The sequence below is a fragment of the Peromyscus maniculatus genome, chromosome 19, assembly GCF_049852395.1.
Source record: "Peromyscus maniculatus bairdii isolate BWxNUB_F1_BW_parent chromosome 19, HU_Pman_BW_mat_3.1, whole genome shotgun sequence".
Taxonomy (NCBI): domain Eukaryota; kingdom Metazoa; phylum Chordata; class Mammalia; order Rodentia; family Cricetidae; genus Peromyscus; species Peromyscus maniculatus.
The window spans coordinates 37,565,493-37,584,408 of NC_134870.1; the positions used below are offsets into that span (position 1 = coordinate 37,565,493).

Here is an 18,916-nt window from a genome sequence, read left to right on the forward strand (position 1 = left end):
AAATATATTTTAGTTGTTTAATAGATGAAGACGTTCAAAACAATTAGTACCTTACATTCAATTCATTTAAAAAAGAAAAGTGTGATTACTTAGAGTAATAAGGTTAAGGGGTCAAAATATTAGCTAATATTAGCTAAAATTGGACTCACTAGTTAAGTTCAATTTTAACCAACTGTAATTTGAACTGTTACATATTTCCTTTGAAAATACAGAAGCCTCTGGCTATGAGGTTCTACTTGTGAGTTACCGCCCTCAATTAGAACAAAACAAAATAAAATATACTATTGAGGAGGCTTTATTTTTTTAAGTTGGCAAAGAAATCAATTTTCTCAATGTTTGTTTTCCTTCTCCCACAAGCTAAATATGAATATTTACCCTCCACTCTTGAATCGAGTATGTAGCAGGATGTCTCTAGCCAGCAGCATCGCTGGACACAACCTGAGAGGCATGCTCTCCGTAGTTTCCCAGTTTTCCATCTTGCAGCACAGAGAAAAGGTTTATATTGACAACCACACTGGGAGAAATGGATGAAACTGCAGCAGGCTCTGCGGGCCGGGGACTGTCTCTGTGCACGTGTTCCGGGGCCTTTGTTGTTTGTGAGAAGAGGTAAGGTAACAGAGAAGCTGAAAGGATTTCATCCAAATAGCAACTCTAACAGAGAGAGAATTGCTCCCAAAGCCCTGTCAAGGCTGGGAATCCTAGCGAGGTCTGATTGGGCATCAGAGACACTACTGTAACCAAACAGAAATGTCTGCTGTGGATACAAGATATGCAATAATAGTTACATTTTGCTATTCATGGACTAGAAACATTACAGAAAGATTTTCAAAATGTACTATTAATATTTTGATGCTGCAGACAACAATGAATGTTCGGTAAATACCGCTGTTTAAGGGAAAAGACGTGGACTGTATGATAAACAATTTGAAATAAGTGTAAGTAAATCTTACAATGTACAGAACAGACCTGAGAGGAACAGAAACCAGGGGATAATTAATTAAAAGATCATTAAAAAATAGCTAAAGGGCACAGTATCCTCACCAAACCACTCACTGCCTTCTTCAGTGGGATCAAATCCACATGTTCCAGTGGTTTTTACTCCAGAGCAGCACTGCTCCAGAGAAACACAGCTTTTAAGTAGCTGAGGATGGCAGGTAAGAGCCCTACATTCTATGCCCAGCAGCTTCAGTGCAAGCTGTGGATCTGGTGTGGGAACCTGATCTGACTCCAGGTTAGACCCATAGGCTCTCACTCAAGAAGCTCCACATCTCCTGGCAGAAGCTGTGGACCCAGGGTCAGGACCAGACTTGACTCGGGGTGAGGCCCCCAGGCATGTGGAGAGTTCCACAACCCACAGCAAAAGCTATAGATCCAGGCAAGAGGCCCACACAGACACAGAACAACACCTGACCCTCCGAAGAAGAGTTGAGATGGAGCCGCCAGCCCCGTATACCAGTCCCACAGAGGGAAACAGAACCTCAACCCTTCTATGACTCAGTTTCTCTCCACTGAACATTGCAAATGCCACCACTGAAAGGAAAAAGGGGGACTGGAATTTTAAAAAGAAAAAATTCTAGGAGAAAGAAAGGGAGAAAGACATAGAGACAGACAAAAGGAAAGACTCAACCAACAAACTAACGCCAAATGCACATGAAACAGAAACAGCCTGAAAACTGAAGACATCATGCCTCCTCCACAAATCACTAGTCCCCCAATAATGGCACCTACTGCAAACATACGGAAAGAACTTCCAGACAAAGCATTCAGAAGAATGAGTATGCTCCAACAACTCCGAGAAGACATGACTGTGCCCAAGAGGGCAAAATCAGAGAGCTGAACGTCATTCCAAGACACAAAAATGTAACTCAACAAAGAGAATTACTGAAGAAAACACAAACTGGAAAAAAAATGCTTTAAATAAAAAGCTCATAACCCAAATAACAACTTCAGTGGAAAGACCGGCCAGTAGAATGGATCATGTAGAACACAGAAAATCTGGGCTAGAAGACAAGATGCAGAAATGGGATCACTCAATGAAGGTGAATGATCAAATTTTTTTTAAAATAAATAAAATGGAGGGAGAGCTCTAAGACACCATGAAAAGACCTAACCTTTGTATTATGGGCATAGAAAAGGAGAAGGCCTAGAGAATATTTTCAATAAAATCACAGGAGAAAATTTCCCAAACCTGGAGAAAAAGAGGCCTACCTACATACAAGAGACTGAAAGAACTCAGTCAAGACTAGAAAAGAAACTCCGTGTGCATGTTATAATAAAACAAAAACCACAGAACAATGAAAAGGTATTAAAAGCTGCAACAGGAAAAGGCCAAGTCACTTACAAAGGTAGACCTAGTAGAATAATACCTAATCATTTAGCAGGAACTTTAAAGCCAGGGTGTTATAATTAAGAGATTGTCTTGAGTCTCAGAAGAGACTTGGAACTTTTAAACAGTGTTGATACTGTGAAAGACCATGGAGACTTTTGAAATTAGACTAAATGTATTTTGCATTATGATATGACCACAAGCCCATGGGGGCCATGGAGTGGAAGGTAGTGATCTGAATAAGAATGGACCCCAAGTTCATATATTTGAATACTGGGTTCAGTTAGTGGAACTATTTGAGAAGGATTAGGAGGTGTGGCCTCTTTGGAAGAGGTGTGTCACTAGTGGCAGGCTTTGAGGTTTCAAAGGATTCATGCCATTCCAAGAGTGCTCTCTCTCTGCTTCCTACAAGATGTTCAGCTATTGTTCCAGTGCCACACCTACCTGCCTGTTGCCATGTTCCTCAAGATGATGATCAGACTATAATCGTCTGAAACCATAAGCTGCCTTGGTCATGGTGTCTTATCAAAGCAATAAAAAATAACTAAGACAGTGTGCTGACTAGTTTCATGTCAACTTGACACAAGCTAATCATCTGAGAGAAGGCAATCTCAATAGAGAAAATGCCTCCATAGGTCTGTGCTGCAGACAAGCCTAAAGGACATTCTCTTAGAGATTAATGTGAGGGGGCCCAGTCTATTATGGATGGGGCCACCTCTGAGCTGGTGGTCCTGGGTTTTATAAGGAAGCAGGCTGAGCAAGTCAGAGGGAACAAGCCAGTAAACAGCACTCCTCTATGGCCTCTGCATCGGCTTGTGCCTTCAAGTTCTAGCCCTGCTTGAGTTCCTTCTCCTGACTTCTTTCAATGATGAACAGTGATGTGGAAGTATAAGCCAAATAAACCCTTTCCTCCTCAAGTTACTTTTGGTCATGGTGTTTCATCACAGCAATAGTAACCCTAACTAGGACAGACAGCATGCTAATCACTGGGAGATAAAAAAAAGTATTTAGTAATATTTCTCAGTTATGAATCCTATGATCTACAATAAGAATTGGCCTGGTATGATACAATAGTGGGATCAATTTTATGGGAGAAACCAACTACTTTCTGATTGTATTTAAAGCCTTCTACATAATACAGAACTCATGTGAGGTACTCTTAACTAGGTCAAAACCCATGACTAGCTACATCAGAGGACTTATAGGAGGACCTAATGCTCTAATTCTGCTAAATGAACATAGTATTAAACTGCCTCTGCCAAGTTCTTATCTTCATACTCATAGATCAGTGTATCTTTCAACCCTTACCAGAGAAGCCTTTTTTTTTCAGTAGGCAGAGATTGACACAGAGACCCACAAGTGATCAGCACACAGAGATTAAGAGACTGCAGAATGCTCAGATGTAAATGGGACATCAATTTAACAACCTTCTCCCCAAGGCTGGGGGATCACTGAGGAAGACGTAAGTGAAGGATTATAAGCACTAGAAGTAGATGTCTTCAGTGAAACATTATTTGCTGGGCATGACACAGATATTGCACACATGAACTCACGGGAGCTCTGACTGCTTACACAATACTTGTATAAGACCAAGCCAGCCAAAATCCCAGTCTGTCACGAATGATGTCCCATCTCTGGCTGGAAAGCTATTGGCAACTAATGGCTCCTGGAGGAGAGAGATGAAGTTTTCTCCCAGGATGTAGGTCCTGAAAAGTTACACAAGCTTCAATAGATGAACCTGTACCCATGAGTATAGAGGCAGTACTACATGAACTCAGTGGGTTGAAAAAAGAGAGCAAGAATCACATGTTGTAAGGAGGGAAAATGGTGGGGAGGCAGGAATGAAAGGGAAGGGCCTGGCCCTACATCAATCATTTTCCAACTTCATAAACTATGAGAAGATACTTAGATGCTTATTCTCTATAATCTTCACTCAAAAATATTCATAAAGTGCCTACCTAAATTGTAGAATAAAGTGTATTCAATCTGTTATTTGATATACAAAATATAGACATTATTATTTTGTTTTCCTTAAAATATACCAATATAAAATGATAAAAATAAAATATGAAAAAAGTGAAGCTTTTTCACGTCTAGTTAATTTATATTAAATAGACTATTTGTGCATTTCACAGCCCCCTCCTTCTTTTGTCAGGCTACTGAACAGAAGTTTCCTAGCAATGTGAGACTGGCGAAGATGCAGTTATATTGATTTTAGATTGCTCATTATAAAATAGCTACTGATGTTATTGGAAGACAAAATTCTTATACTCACTGATTCTTTAATTTTTCTGCTGTGCGTATGAATTCTGCTTTCTTCATCCGACTAACTTTCTGCTTCCAGTTTTGACGACTTCCGCCTGAAGTACTAAAGCCACCATCATTCTGCATAAGAAACAAAAGTATCATAGGGATAAAAGTGGCAGGGGATGTCTAGAGTAATAAAGCATTAGCAGTTTTCTGGAGATAAGCATGTGGTCAATCCAGATTTTTTAAAAAACATATTTTGGGGGCTAGAGAGATAGCTTAGTGGTTAAGAGCACTTAATGCTCTTAGAGAGAATTGGGGTTCAGTTCCTAGCACCCACATGACATCTTGTAACTGTCTGTAACTCCAGTTCTGATACCCTCTTCTGGCCTCTGCAGGGACAAGACATGCACATGGTATGCACACACACTTGCAGGCAAATATTCACACAGATAAAAATATACTCTACAGACAAAACAAAGTCTATCCTAAAATGCTAAGTTGAGCATGAAATGTGTTCAGGGATTGTTTACAAAAAGACAAACAAAAAAAAAAGATGTAATTTATTCACAAGTCACTTATCATCATAAACTGAACACTGTAATCTGACAGGTACCAGCAAGGAAGCATGATTCTACACCAGCATGATCCAGTGTCTTCAAGTCTCTTGAGGGAAAACAGATTTAAAGAGAAAAGAAAAAAAAAAACAATAAAAAGCAGGCAAAAACAAAACAAACACCAGAAACTGGGATAAATAGAACGGAAAGAGAGGCTGAGGTGGAGGCGCTTGCATTTTCTGTTAGAACACCCACAAGGGTCTATTTGAAAGGCTTACATCAAAGGAGAAAGGGAGACAAGCATTGTACAATCAGAAGGGAACATGCTTAAGTCAAGGGACGAGCTTTACAAATTTTGAGGCCAGAAAGACTGGCTGGCAGAGAAAAGACAATTTTGGCAAAAGATTAGCAAAGGTGGTTAGAGATGAGAATAGATAGGTAGGCATGTGCCAGACACACAGGTGTTTTAGGTCACAGGGGATTTTACTGAAGAGTGTATCTGTGCTGTTCAGTGTAAGAGAGACGGTACCAGCAGGGCTTCAGTCCGTCAGGAAAGGAAGCTGACACACAAATGGAGATTAAACAGGATGGGGTCTTGAAGGGTGAGTGAGAATGAGAGAGGGCCGCCTTGAGAACTTGGGGACGGGGAGAGGTGCCCCTTGGGAGAACAGCCTTCAAAGCAGTGGTCCCAGAATTCCTCCTGAGGTGTTTCAAACCTACCTCCAAAACAAAGGAGAAATGCAGCTTTTTACAACCTTATTAGTATACAAATTTGCTTTCATTAATAAATGGTAAAATTATGTGTATATCAAATAACTGTTTTAAAATAAATTTCTTTATGATTTACTGTCAGTAAGTGATTTGGAGGCCTGTTTTATATACCTACATACTCCATGTCACATAAAATTTCTCATAAAGGGACTAGAGAGATGCCTTAGCAGTTGAGAGAGAGTGCATACTGCTCCAGCAGAAGACCTAAATTCAATTCCCAGCACCCACTAAGGGAGGCATACAACCATCTGTACCTCTAGCTCCAGGGGACCCTAGGCCTCTGGCCTCTGTGGACACCTGCACTCATGTGCATGTACCTACATCCATACCCCACCCCACATGCACATACTTTAAAATAAATTTGACAAAAACTTCTCAGGCAGTGGGGTTGATGCGGAGAAAATGCTCAGGGAGTTCTGCCATACTTAGTTCTTTAAGAGATTGTGTCTGGCTGTTGTTTGGACATAATAAATTGGTAGGAAGTGTGGTGATGGGGCGAAGCACAACAAGAAGCAGGGAGAGCCATGAAGAAGATAACAGAGTAGTACAGGCCAGGTGTGAGAGTGTGACAACTACGTGGGCAGGGAAGAGGAAACAGGAAAAGGAAGAAAGTGTATCTCCAAGGTAATTATGAGCAGGAGGAGCTGCTGAGAAATGGGGTGTGGGAGAAGAGGAGAAAGCAAACAAGGCTTTACAATTCTAGGCCCAGGAACAGAGGTTTAAAATGAGAGCTCATATACCATAAAACATTACTGATTAAGAGTGCTGGCAATCTAGTGATTTTTCTAGATATTCATGAAGTTATACAACAACAACACTGTGTTGCTCTAGAATATTTTCAGAACACCAAAATAAACTCACAGCATTAGCAGTCTCTCCCTCATGAGGCCTTCTCTCAGCTCCTGGTTTTCTAACTCTACGAATTTGACTATTTTCGATCAATAGGCTTATACAACATAGTCTTTTCTGAATGGCTTATTTCACTTAGCACGTTTTAAGACTTTCTCATATTAGTCTATGGATCTATATCTCATTCCTTTTGTGTGGGTATGCATGCAGTGTATACATGTTCACATGTCTAAATGCAATCATACGTGTGGAGACCAGAGGTAAGTACCTGGTGTCTTTTACTGGTTTCCACCTTAAGTTCTGGGTCAAGGTCACTCATTGACTTTAACTCACTGGCTGGATGGCCGGCCCCTGGGATCCTCCTGTCTTTGCCCTACCAGCCCTACAGTTAGACATCCACTGTTATGCCTGGCTTTCACATGGGTGCTGGAGAACCCAAATTCAGGTTGTCATACTTATGCTACAAGCACTTTCCCACTGAGCCATCTTCCTAGCCCACCCTATACCTTTAATTAACTTTGTATTATATGGACTTACCTTTCCTTTGCCTACTCATCACTCATCAACTGATGAACAACTGGGTAATTACTACTATTTGGCCAATAGGAATAATGCTACTATAAATATTTCATATAAGTTTTAATGTAAAAATGTTTTAAATCTTGTTATACATTTAGCTATAGAATATGGGACCATATGGTAATTTTTTTTACTTTCTTATTATCAAACTTAAATAGCCTCTTTATTGTAGATTTGGAATCATTCTTAAAGCATTCTGAATATAATCCCTTATTTTATATTCATATATGACTGACAGTCTCCCCCACTCTGAGTCCTCTATTCCTTTTCTTGATATTGCCAATGATTCAAAACAGAGGTATTAATAAACTATTTTATTAATATGTGCTGGTTCTAATTTCTCTGTATCCTCACCAACACTTCTTATTGCTCGTCCTTTTCATTACAGCCACCTTAGTGGGTATAAACTAGTACCTCACAGTGTTTTTTATTTGGGTCCTGGAGATCAAACTCAGGGCATTGGGTGTGTGAGGCAAACACTCTATCACAGAGTTTGTAGTCAGAAGTTTTCCTGTGTTCCGCCCAGTCCATAACTGCTCAGACCCAAGTAAACACACAGAGGCTTATATCAATTATAACTGCTTGGCCATTAGCTCAAGCTTATTACTGACTAGCTCTTACACTTAAATTAACCCATAATTACCTATGTTCAGCCACGTGGCTTGATACTTTTTCTCAGTTCTGCCTTGTCATCTTACTTCCTCTGTGTCTGGCTGGTGACTCCTGATTCTGCTCTCCTCTTCCCAGCATTCACCTCTTCTGCTGGCCCCACCTATACTTCCTGCCAGGCTACTGGCCAATTAGCATTTTATTAAACCAGTGTACAAGGGCATTATCCCACAGCAAGAGTTACACATCACAGTTCCTCTCAGAATGGTTTTGATTATACTGTGATGGCCAATAACGTTGGATATCTTTTCATCACCTTTTAAAGGCAGTCTAGTCACTACTATTCTTCTTACTTTAGTTTTTGGCAGAAAATGCATGGTTTTCTAATTAAGTTGTAAACAACAGCATTATTAAGAGGCCATACAAGAAAAACCTGATGTTTAACCTGATGTTAAACAATGTGTTTTCCTATTGTTCTATTTTTACTTAATAGCATAGGAAACAGCCCCCAATTCATGAATTGTAAATAAAAGCCAATTCAACATCTAAGCTAAAGTTGCAGTTTTGCTCTTGATCAATACATAATTTCCATATTTTTCTCCCATTCTGACTAGTCATTCTTTTCTCACACACACACACACACACACACACACACACACACACACACACACTTCTGATACTAGGAATTGAAGCCATGTCCTTGCACATGCTAAGCACATTCTTAACCACTGAGTTAGCCCTCAGCCCCTTCACTTTCTTGACAATGTCCACTGAAGAACAGCCGCTAACCCTGACAGAGTCTACCTGATCTTCCTTGAGCTTTGGTTGCTCAGGCTTTGTGTGTCACACAGAAGGAACATTCGTCCAACTGAATGCCATAAAGACTTGTGCCTGGTCTAACTTCTAACACCAAGGTCTCTGATCTAGTCTTCGATAATTCATGCACACAGCACGGGTAGAAACTGAACTGCCGTGTGATTCTCCAACTGGCCCAATATCAACTATTAAAAGAGCTCTTTTCTTACTGTCTTTAGTGCATTTGCTGAAAGTCACAAGTAGATCTGGTTTTCAACTCTAGCTTTAAGCCAGTACCACATTTGGTTATGGCTATAGTTATAGTAGTTTTGTAGCAATTTGAAATTAACAATTATGAGCAACTCAATAGCATTCCTTAAAAAATATTGTTTTAGGTCTCCTACATTTCTCCACATGAATTTTCAATGTTGTTGGCTTTTAATTAACTGGTTTTGTTTGTTTGTTTGGTGTGTGTGTGCGTGTGTGTGTGTGTGTGTGTGTGTGTGTGTGTGTGTGTGTGTGTGGTGTGATGTGTGCCCCATCATGTGTACAGAGGCCAGAGAAGATCAGATGCCCTGCTCTATCATTCACCACCTTATTTCTTTGAGAGAGGATCTCCCACTGAGTGTGGATCTAGACTAGTGGTTAGAAATCCCCAGCAATGCTGTCTCTGCCCTTTATAGTGCTGGGGTTGTAAGTGCATATAGCTACACCCAGCTTTTTATATGAGTGCTGGGGATTTGAACTCAGATCCTCATGCTTGGGCAGCAAAATTCTTACCTACTGAGCCATCTCCCCTGCCTCTGTAGAGCTTTTCTAGTACAGCTATTGTACTTAGCGTTTGTCTCTCTATATTTATTCACCATGTGACTGAATGCTCCCTTCCTCCCACAAATGTTACTATCAATCAAGTTGTTAGAAAGCTCTGGGCCTTCATAAAATGTTGAGCAGGTCAAGCCATCTCTTCTTAGCCTCAGCCTCAAGAATCTTATTACAGCAACCAACAACAAAAGGACTGAAACAGTGTTCAGGGATTCTTGAATATTTACGGTGGAAAGTCAAGTTAGAAACTCAAGTAGAGACCATGGAGGAATGCTGCTTACTAGCTTACCCCTGACTCAGGTTCAGCTACCTTTCTTCTATTTGCCTAGGGATGGCACTGCCCACAGTGGTCTGGACTCTCCATCAATTAGCAATCAAGAAAATGCCCTCACAGACATGCCCACAGGCCAATCTGATGAAAGCAATTCTTCCTGGGTATGTCTAGGTTTGTGTCAAGCTGACAAAATTTATGACACCACTGCAGTCACAGTCCAGGGGGATCTGGCAAATGCTTGAACTACTGGCAGTACTTGGCATCATCCACAGGATGCTGTCTGCAAGTATAGAGACTACAAGAGTTACAAGGTCAACAAGATTCCAGAGGCCTAGGGGACAGACAATATGTAACAGAGTCAGATGCCCTTCCAGGAGTCCATGGAGAGAAATGTATGAAGCGTTGAGATTGAAGCCTAAGCTATAAGAGAGACACAAAGATGCTGTACACAATAGGAATGTGGAATATCCACCAAAGAAAGCTAGATGCCAAGAAAGAGGCCAGAGTGGAGAGGTAGTGCTACCCAACCCCACTGAACCTCAAATCATGGTACCCCATGCCCCAGATGCTGACCATGGAGCCAAAATATTTAACATTTGGCCCTCTGGCTTTCAGTCTAGCTTTGGTTCTATTCCTCAGTTGAGCCACCATTATTCCCTTTTGGAATGGGAATGTCTACTCTGTGTCACTGTATGCTAAGAGAAACTTTATTTTTAACTTCATAAGCTCCAAGCTAACAGATTGCCCTGAGTCTCAACAGACTATGGAGTTCAACTTTTGAACAGGATTGGAACTCTTGAAGTTGAACTAAATGCATTTTGCATTATGAGATGGATGTGAATTTTGAAGGCCAGGAGTGGAATGTTACAGTTTGAATCTGAAATGGCTCCAACAGGCTCATGCTTTGAATGCTTGTTCACTAGCTGGTGATGCTATTTTGAGAGGCTGTGGGGCCTTTAGGAGGTGGGAACTAACTGGTGGAAGTGGGCCACTAGGGCAGGTATCTGAAGATCACAGCCTGGCCCCTAGTTGCTACTTCACACAGTGCTTCTTGGTCTTCCGCAGTGGGAATGGTTCCTATCACGTCTTAATCGTCACAAACTGAGCCACCCAACAGTGTTGCATTCACTGTCCTCCTCATCATCATGTTTTCCAGACAGTGTAATCTGTCTGACCTATGTTCAAGTCTGCTGATTTCTTTTTCTTCCAGCTAAACCCGGCATGGGCTGGATCTCTCTGGTGAAGTTGTGAGTTCTTGCACTTTTTAACCCCCCAAATTTGATTCTCTGTCTGTCTGTCTGTCTGTCTCTGTGTGTGTGTGCGATTTGATTCTCTCTCTCTCTTTCTCTCTCTTTCTCTCTCTCTCTCTCTCTCTCTCTCTCTCTGTCTCTCTCTCTCTCTCTGTTCTATTGTGTGTTCTATTTTTTTTTTTAACTTCGTTAGGTAGGATTCCCTTCAGTCCTTTGAATAGAGATGATGAAGGCTGTGCATGGCAGGGCATCTGCAGTCCCAGCAGCTCTGGAGGCCAGCCCAGAAGGATACTTGAACTCATGAGTTTTCGATCAGCTTGAGCAACACAGCAAGTATCCATCTCAAAGTACACAAACAAGTAAACAAAAAACCCAGTCTAATGAATATAAAGCCTGTCCAGCACATCCAATATCTAGCCTTCATCTACTGCTTTATTCCTCCCTAGATGTGAATTGTACTTTGTTTCTTTACAGTTCATAATTTGTTTCTGTTAAGAAATGGACACAATACGCTGGGGCAAAGCCAAAAGCCGAAAGTGAGGCTTCTGGAGTTTGTCTTGTTGCTGTATGTTTATTCAACTTGTGAACTAATTTTGTGAAGTCTTTATCTTTGTCTCATGTGGCACTCTAAGCTCTGCTTGGCTAGCTTAGCTGTCTGCTAATGTGATCAGAAACTCTCCTGGCTACTTTGAGCCAATGAGTTCTTCTATCCTGTTGGGGACGGGAAGATATCAGTACCCTGTATCAGCACACATTCAACACTAAGGCCAGCGGCTTACACTCCATCTCAGCTTTTCCCTCTGCCGGCATGGCACTCCAGTCAGACAAAGATGAAGGCCTTCTCAAGTCTTTCTTCCTGCTTTCGGTTACCACCATAACAAACTAACCAGAAATTGCACACAGTAGTGACTGAACCACAACCAACCTAACCTCTGAGAGTTCTGCAAATCAGGTCTAAGTCACGGTGTGAACCTAAAGAACACTATAGTAAGTGTAACACACCAAACACATAGGGACAAATACCACATGATCTTATCATATGGAGATTCTTTAACAAAGCTGATTTCATAGAAAACGACAGTAGAGAGATGGTTACCAGAAACGGGAGGGAGGAGAGGAAGGGAATGAGCAGCTGCTGGTCAACTGTACTAGTCAGTATGTGGGTAGCAGCGTCGTTCTATGGGCTGGTGTCTGGATTGACGAAAAAGACAAGGGGCCCAGTCCAGCATTCATCTTTCTCTGCTTCCTGGCCATGGACACAATGGGACCAGCTGCCTCACACCCCCATCGGCTTGTTTTCCCTCCTCAGTAGATAGTAACCCCTCAAACCATGAGTCCAAATAAACATCTCTCAACTTGTCCTGGGTATTCTGTCACAGCAATGAGAGGTACCTAGTACATGGAGGAAGTTTGGAGTTTGGTACAGTAAGTTGACTCAAAATGAAAGATAAATTTCCAAATGTCTGACTAAAAAAAAAATGATGGAATGGATACATTAATTAACTTGATTTAATAATTATATACTATATACATTTATCAACTGAGGCACATAAGTATATAATTTGTTCACTAAAATATTAATTAACTTAAGGTATCTTGCAGGGCTTTGTCCTTCTAGAGGCTTCCAGGGAGAATCATTTCCATTTTCCAGTTTGAGAAGCTGCCTTCATTCATTGGCTCAGGACCCTTTCCTCACACAACTGCTCTCTTGCTCTGTCATAGTGCTTCCTACAAACTCTGGTTTCCCTGCCTACCTTAAAACGACCTTTGGGGTGACACTGGGTACACTCAGATAATCCAGGGTCATCTTCCCAGTTTAAGGTCTTTAATCACATCTGCCAAGTCTCTTTTATGATATAAAGTTATATACTCACAGGTACTGGAAATTAGGATGTACAGAGCCTTGGAGATCATTACTCAGCCTTGCACACCTGGACATATATATACAGCCCTGTACATGTACATGACTTTTACAGGAAATTCACTTTGAAGACATTTAAAATCAGAGAAATCTGGAATGTACATTTTGTTTTTAACTTTTAAACATTTTTAAATTGTGTGTGCATGTGTGAGACAGAGATTTGTATGCAGGTGCCCTCAGAGGCCAGAAGAGGGCATCAGATCCCCTGGAGTTGGAGTTAGAGGTGGTTGTACACCACCAATGTAGGGGCTAGGAACCAAACTTTGGGCCTCCAGAAAAGTAACTCTGCACTGAGCCATCTCTTAGGTCCCATGGAATGTAGTTATTATTGAGGGACTATCCCAGTCAGCCAAGAGACATAACATTCAGGTCATTAGAGGGAAGTCCACTGGAACCAAAACAAAGGACACGGAGCCCTGTGTGTGGTGTAACACCTGGTTCAAAACCACTAGTATGATAGTGTTATTCTTCAAAAATGGGGGCTTACTTGTAAGTAAGTATCGGGGTTACTTACAAGAGTAAGGGTAAGGGGTGACTTACAGAAGAAACAACTCAAAGACAGCTGCATCACCAAAGCCCACCCCAGCATGAGTGACAGCTCACAAAAGTGGAAACCTGGTGCTCACTGCACAGCCTGCAGGCAACTCAACTGGATGGTAACTTTTCCAGGCGGTACAGCTGGTCTCTGCTTCTTTCAAGGTACTTCTCTTATCTACCTCTTCTAGGAACCTGGGCTAGTCTGAGAGTGCCTCTCAGCAGTCCTTCCTGCTTATATAAGCTTAGGGAGGGAGGACCCTAGTGCATTTGATCAATTTCAGGAACTTCTTGAAGCTTCTGAGTTGTCTACTTCCTCCTTCTTAGGGAACCTTTCTTTAGAACATCTGGAGTCTTTTCTTTTTTCTAAAATTTACTTTTATTTTATATGTATGTCTGTGTATCATGTATATGACTGGTATCTGCAGAGGCCAGAAGGATTTGGATCTCCCAGAACTGCAGCTAGAGATGGTTTTGAGTCAGCATATGGAAATATTGGAAATCAAACCCAGCCTTCCTCTTAAAGAACAAGTGCTCTTAACCTTTGAGCCATCTTTCCAGCCCATATCTGAAATCTTAAAAATCTTCCATGTTACCTTCCTTTAGAACATCTGGGACTTAATGAGTTTCTCTCTAGGAAGGAGTGTTTTATTTTAGAGGAAACTACTATGTAACTTAAGGCTCCGAGAGAATAGGAACGTATAATACAGAAATATTAAAAATCACAGATAATTTTACTTTTCATAATAGGTGAGAAATGTATAACATTCCATATCCTATGGACTGTGCGTAAAGTATTCTATGAGACACCAGAGACCTCTCTCCCTGCATGAACATAGAGCAAAGAACATATGAAGCAGCAAGAACACAGGAAGAAAAACCCACAGGAAACTAATCCTCACAGCACCTACATTTTAGACATCAAGCCTCTAGAGGAGTGGAGAGATTAATTCCTGTTAAGTCCCCCATCTGTGGTATTTTGTTAAGGGAACTCTAGTGACAGGAACTTGAGATCTTTTGGTAGAGATTCCTAGTATCATCAGACTATCATGATAAAATTATCTCTTCTCCAGAAAACAGTCATGGTTTTAGGGTTAGTACAGATATTCATAAATCATCTGACAAATACTGAAGTTCAGTGTTAGGGTACAGGTTTAGTATGTGTAAGTGTGTGTGCGTGGTGGCAGAGACATTAGGAGGAGTATGAAGGACAGACAACACATAGGCTTGTCCAAAACATCACAACATAGGACATCAATGATTCTAACTCTTTCACATGTATGTGCTGCATGTGTTGGTACACATACATGAAGAGGTCAGAGGTTGACATCAGCTGTCTTCCTTAATTGCTCTCCACCTTATTTGTTTATCTATTTATTTATTTATTCATCTTGATAAGTCTCTCACTGAACGGAGCTCACTGATTTGGCGAGGCTGGCTGGCCAGCAAGCCCCAGGGATCTGCCTCCAACTCTCCAGCACTGGGCCTGCAGGTGCATGCTGGAGCACCCAGCCACACACTCAGGTCTTCAAAGGTATGCAGCAAGCACTTCACCAATGGAGCCATCTTCCAAGCCCCTATTTTAACTAAGAAAAACAAACCAAAAACAAAAAACAAAACCCTTAATGTTCTCGAGAAATTCTACCGCATCACTGCTGTGACTCTCAGCTATGAGCTATATATTTTAGAGTTTTTCAATCTCAATATATTGACATTACCAAACAGGTAATTTTTCACTGGGGGACTGTCTTCCCGTCTCTACTAGGTGTTAATAGCACCTTTTAGTAGTAATAGTAGTTAGTAGTTAGTAGCACATCCTGCCCACTGTGACAACCAAAGATGTATCCAGGAATTACTTAATGTCATACAGTGAAATAGATCCACAGGACATTCTGATCCAACCCCCTGTAAAGGGAAATACAATATTTGGGAATCACCGAAGCATAATCACGATAGTGTATGGCAATAAGAGCATTAGGAAGTTGGTAAGAAAGGTACATCAGCATGTATAACATGGCTATATAGACATAGGTGGGGAAATCATGTTGAATTACAATGTGGCAGAAAGTTTTCATGGACAAGACATTCAACATGATTAAACCACTGGCATCAGACTATCTTTTATTTTTGGTATTTGTTTGTTTGTGTTGCTTTGTTTTTTAGAAAAGTTCCTATTGTGCAGCTGGTACTGCCTCTAACTCCTGACATTCCCACCCCTGCCTCTGAATGCTGGGATTACAGGGATGTACCACGACCAAATGGCCATGCGTTTTTAAAATACATACTTAAAGCATTTTACATAACCGATTTTAAATTTTTATTTTATACCTCATCTTAAAATATGTTATTTCGGGGGTTATATAGATACAGAGAATGAGGAGAAAAACAAAGGATGTGCAAGAAAATCTTCCACTACATGGGATTTCCTTAACTTCATACTAGAAAGAACACCATATTCCCTTAGAAAAGGAAGATGGAGCCAGTCCTTGGCTCACGGTAGCTTTCCTTCACGTCTCGACTGAACCACAAATATTTAGTAAGTGCCTACTATCGCGAAGGCACCGTCTTGGGCACACAATAGGCACAGTCCTTGGAGCTAGTAATACAATAGACTAAAGCTTCCAAAAATTCCTACCCTTCATTTCCATGGAGGCGGAAAGATAATGTTAAAACAGGAATAAAATATGGAACATAGCCTGTGGTATTAAGTGCTATAGAGAAAGACTGAAGCAGGAAAAAAGGGTCTGATCATCTGAACGAAAGATTCCCATGCAGAAAAAGGGGTCTGGTCATCTGAACGGAAGATTCCCATGCCACCCTGCAGAGATGGGGTCCTTAAGACCCCCATCTTGGCAAACACCTCTAAGTCCCTTCTTGCACCGATGCAATCAGCAGACCCAATCTCTTGGTGCTCAGACTCTCTCCAAGCCAGCTTGCTTGGAGCCCTGGGTCACTGCCGACTTAATATCCAGAGCTCCCATCACTGGCTCCCATTTTTGAAGAAAGGGAGTCCCTTAGCGACGGCCGGGGCGTCCACTGAGGCCCGACCCCAGAACCCAAAGCACCGCCCGCCCTGGCTCTTCAGTGCCATCAAACGCCAGGCTCGCCCGAGAGCAAGGCCCGAGCCTCCGCCGTTACCTGTTGCGGCGTCGGCGCCGCTCCCACGCCGGTCCCCGCAGCCGTGCCTGCCCCCGCCACCGCCCCGGCAACTGCCGTGGCCGCCGCCGCCACCACCACGGTCGTCAGGGCCGCCATGTTCCCTCGCCGAGACTCCCGCACCTCCGCGCGAGATCCGCTCCAGTGGGCGCTCACCCACGCGCCGCCGACGGCTCCCAACTGCTGGACCACTCGGGCGGGGCGCGAAGCCGGCCCCGCCCAGCCCCGGGGGCGTGGCTTGAGTGGGCGTGGTTAGGTGGGGACGGGCAGCTCGAGGGCGGGGCTGTGCCGGGGCGTGGCTGCTGAGAACGCCCGTGGAAGCGCAGGGCAGGACAGAGTTAAAGGCGGAGCTCGGAAGGGGCGGGGCCGACGCCGGCTTGTGGGATGGAGATGAAGATACCAGACCTGGCTTGGGGGGCAAGGTGGACTTGGGGTGGTGTGGCGCAGTTTTGTATTTATATGAGCTTTCCTTGTGCTGGTGGTCTGTTCTGTTCGCCCACGCCCGTTAACTGCTGAGAAATGCACTGTCTTCCTTTAAATTGTATTCGTGTTATACGAACATATGTGTTTTTCATACGATAGAACTGTTTTCTATTTCTGTAAGTGCCGATGAAACTTAGTAAACGATAAAGCATGTGGTGGAATTCTAGGGATACATGTTATTCTGCATTTTCAAAGAAAAAATCATTCCCCGCAGAAGCAGGTGTCAGAGCCAGGAACACCATGGCTGCTTCCTAGGACTTACTCGTAAGAGGAAAGATTCCTAAGACCCTGTGTGGGAAGTTGAGAAAAATCAGTCTTCCCCTCAGAAGCAACCAGTGGCAACGGAGCTAGCTTTTATACATACTTCTGTTCCTCATTTAAGTGAATGCATTCACCATTCTAGATCCTGTTGTATGCCAGGAGCGGTTCTGGATCCGGGGAATTCTTGATTGAATTCCAGATGCACGATTCTTCCTCTCATGACTTCTGGGGGGGAATATAAACAAGTAAACAAGCCCTGCGTTTAAGAGCGAGTACCGTGACAGTCCTGTTGTGGGTGCCTTGCCTATGCATTTCTATTTCATCCCCACAAACAGCTAGGTTTAGCTGTGTAGTGCAAGTTTTGTCTCCATTTCGTAGAGAAAGTTAAGGAAGACTAGTCTGCATAGGAAGAGACAAGGATACAAATTCAGGTCCCTGACTCCAGAGACTATGGGAAGAACCTTAAACGGGCTGTCCATGAGATGCGTGTGCATCTCCAAAGGTGTGGATTTAGCCTTCATCTACATTACAAAGAAGATTATAACATAGAAAAAAAGATTATTTTGAGTAAGATTTGATGAAATTTCTGGAAAGGACATAAACTGAAGTCTGATGACTGGGTCTAGAACCTTCTAAGTCGGCTGCTGCAGACAGGAAACAGCCTGGGGACAGAAGAAACAGTCTGATTTGGGGAGTTCATAGAAGGAAATGTATCTCAGCACTGAGAGCTGCAGCCTGGCAGTGTAGTGACAAGACAGAGAAATGACAGTTGGGTTTGTCAAAAAAGGAGGCTGGGGGCCATCGGAACAAAAGCAGAACCAGTGGGTGGTGGAGAACAAAGCCTGTCTGAGTGAGTCGAAGATTTGGGAGTACAGATGATCCTAGGGTTGATGTGGTAGCCGTGGGAGAGACTTCGCTGGGTTTTTCGGTAAGGACTAAGAGACTAGCATTTGTATACTGCTGCAAATGACCCAATAAAGAGCAGAAGTTTGGTGCTGCAGAAAAGAACAGCAACCAAAACCATGGGAAAGCAAAAGGGATGGAGCCCAGGGCACAGGGGTGGAGCCCAGGGCACAGGGGTGGAACACAGGGCACAGGGGTGGGGCCCAGGGCACAGGGGTGGAGCCCAGGGCACAGGGAAAGAGCCCAGGGCACAGGGGTGGAGCCCAGGGCACAGGGGTGGAGCCCAGGGCACAGGGGTGGAGCCCAGGACACAGGTAAGGCTGACTCACAGACCCATGCTTGACTAGTTTCATGTATGACCCAGGACCACCTGCCCAGGGGATAGTGCTGCCCACAGTGAAATGGGGTCTCCCACATTAATTAAAAGTCAAGAATCCCCCTCAGACACACACCCACAGACCAATCTGATCTAGACACTTCCTCTCTCGGATGACCTTAGGCTGTGTCAAGTTGACAGTCAAAGCTAACTAGGACACATCTTTGGTGTGGATTGAAATTTTGTGACCATACCACTTAATA

At 42.7% G+C, this 18,916-nt stretch overlaps 1 protein-coding gene across 2 annotated transcripts in view; it reads right to left on the bottom strand.

The window, feature by feature from the left end:
• Ccdc112 (coiled-coil domain containing 112) overlaps nt 1-16,897 on the bottom strand; it is a 32,744-nt gene extending 15,847 nt beyond the window's left edge. For both annotated transcript variants that reach the window (XM_042264308.2, XM_015996427.3), the window contains exons 1-2: nt 16,673-16,897; nt 4,602-4,711 (exon numbers count right to left, since the gene is read on the bottom strand). In XM_042264308.2, the coding sequence (XP_042120242.2) occupies nt 4,602-4,711; nt 16,673-16,789 (227 nt within the window). In that variant the 5' untranslated portion in view covers nt 16,790-16,897. The remainder of the gene's footprint in view (nt 1-4,601; nt 4,712-16,672) is intronic.
• Between the last annotated feature and the right edge of the window lie 2,019 nt (nt 16,898-18,916).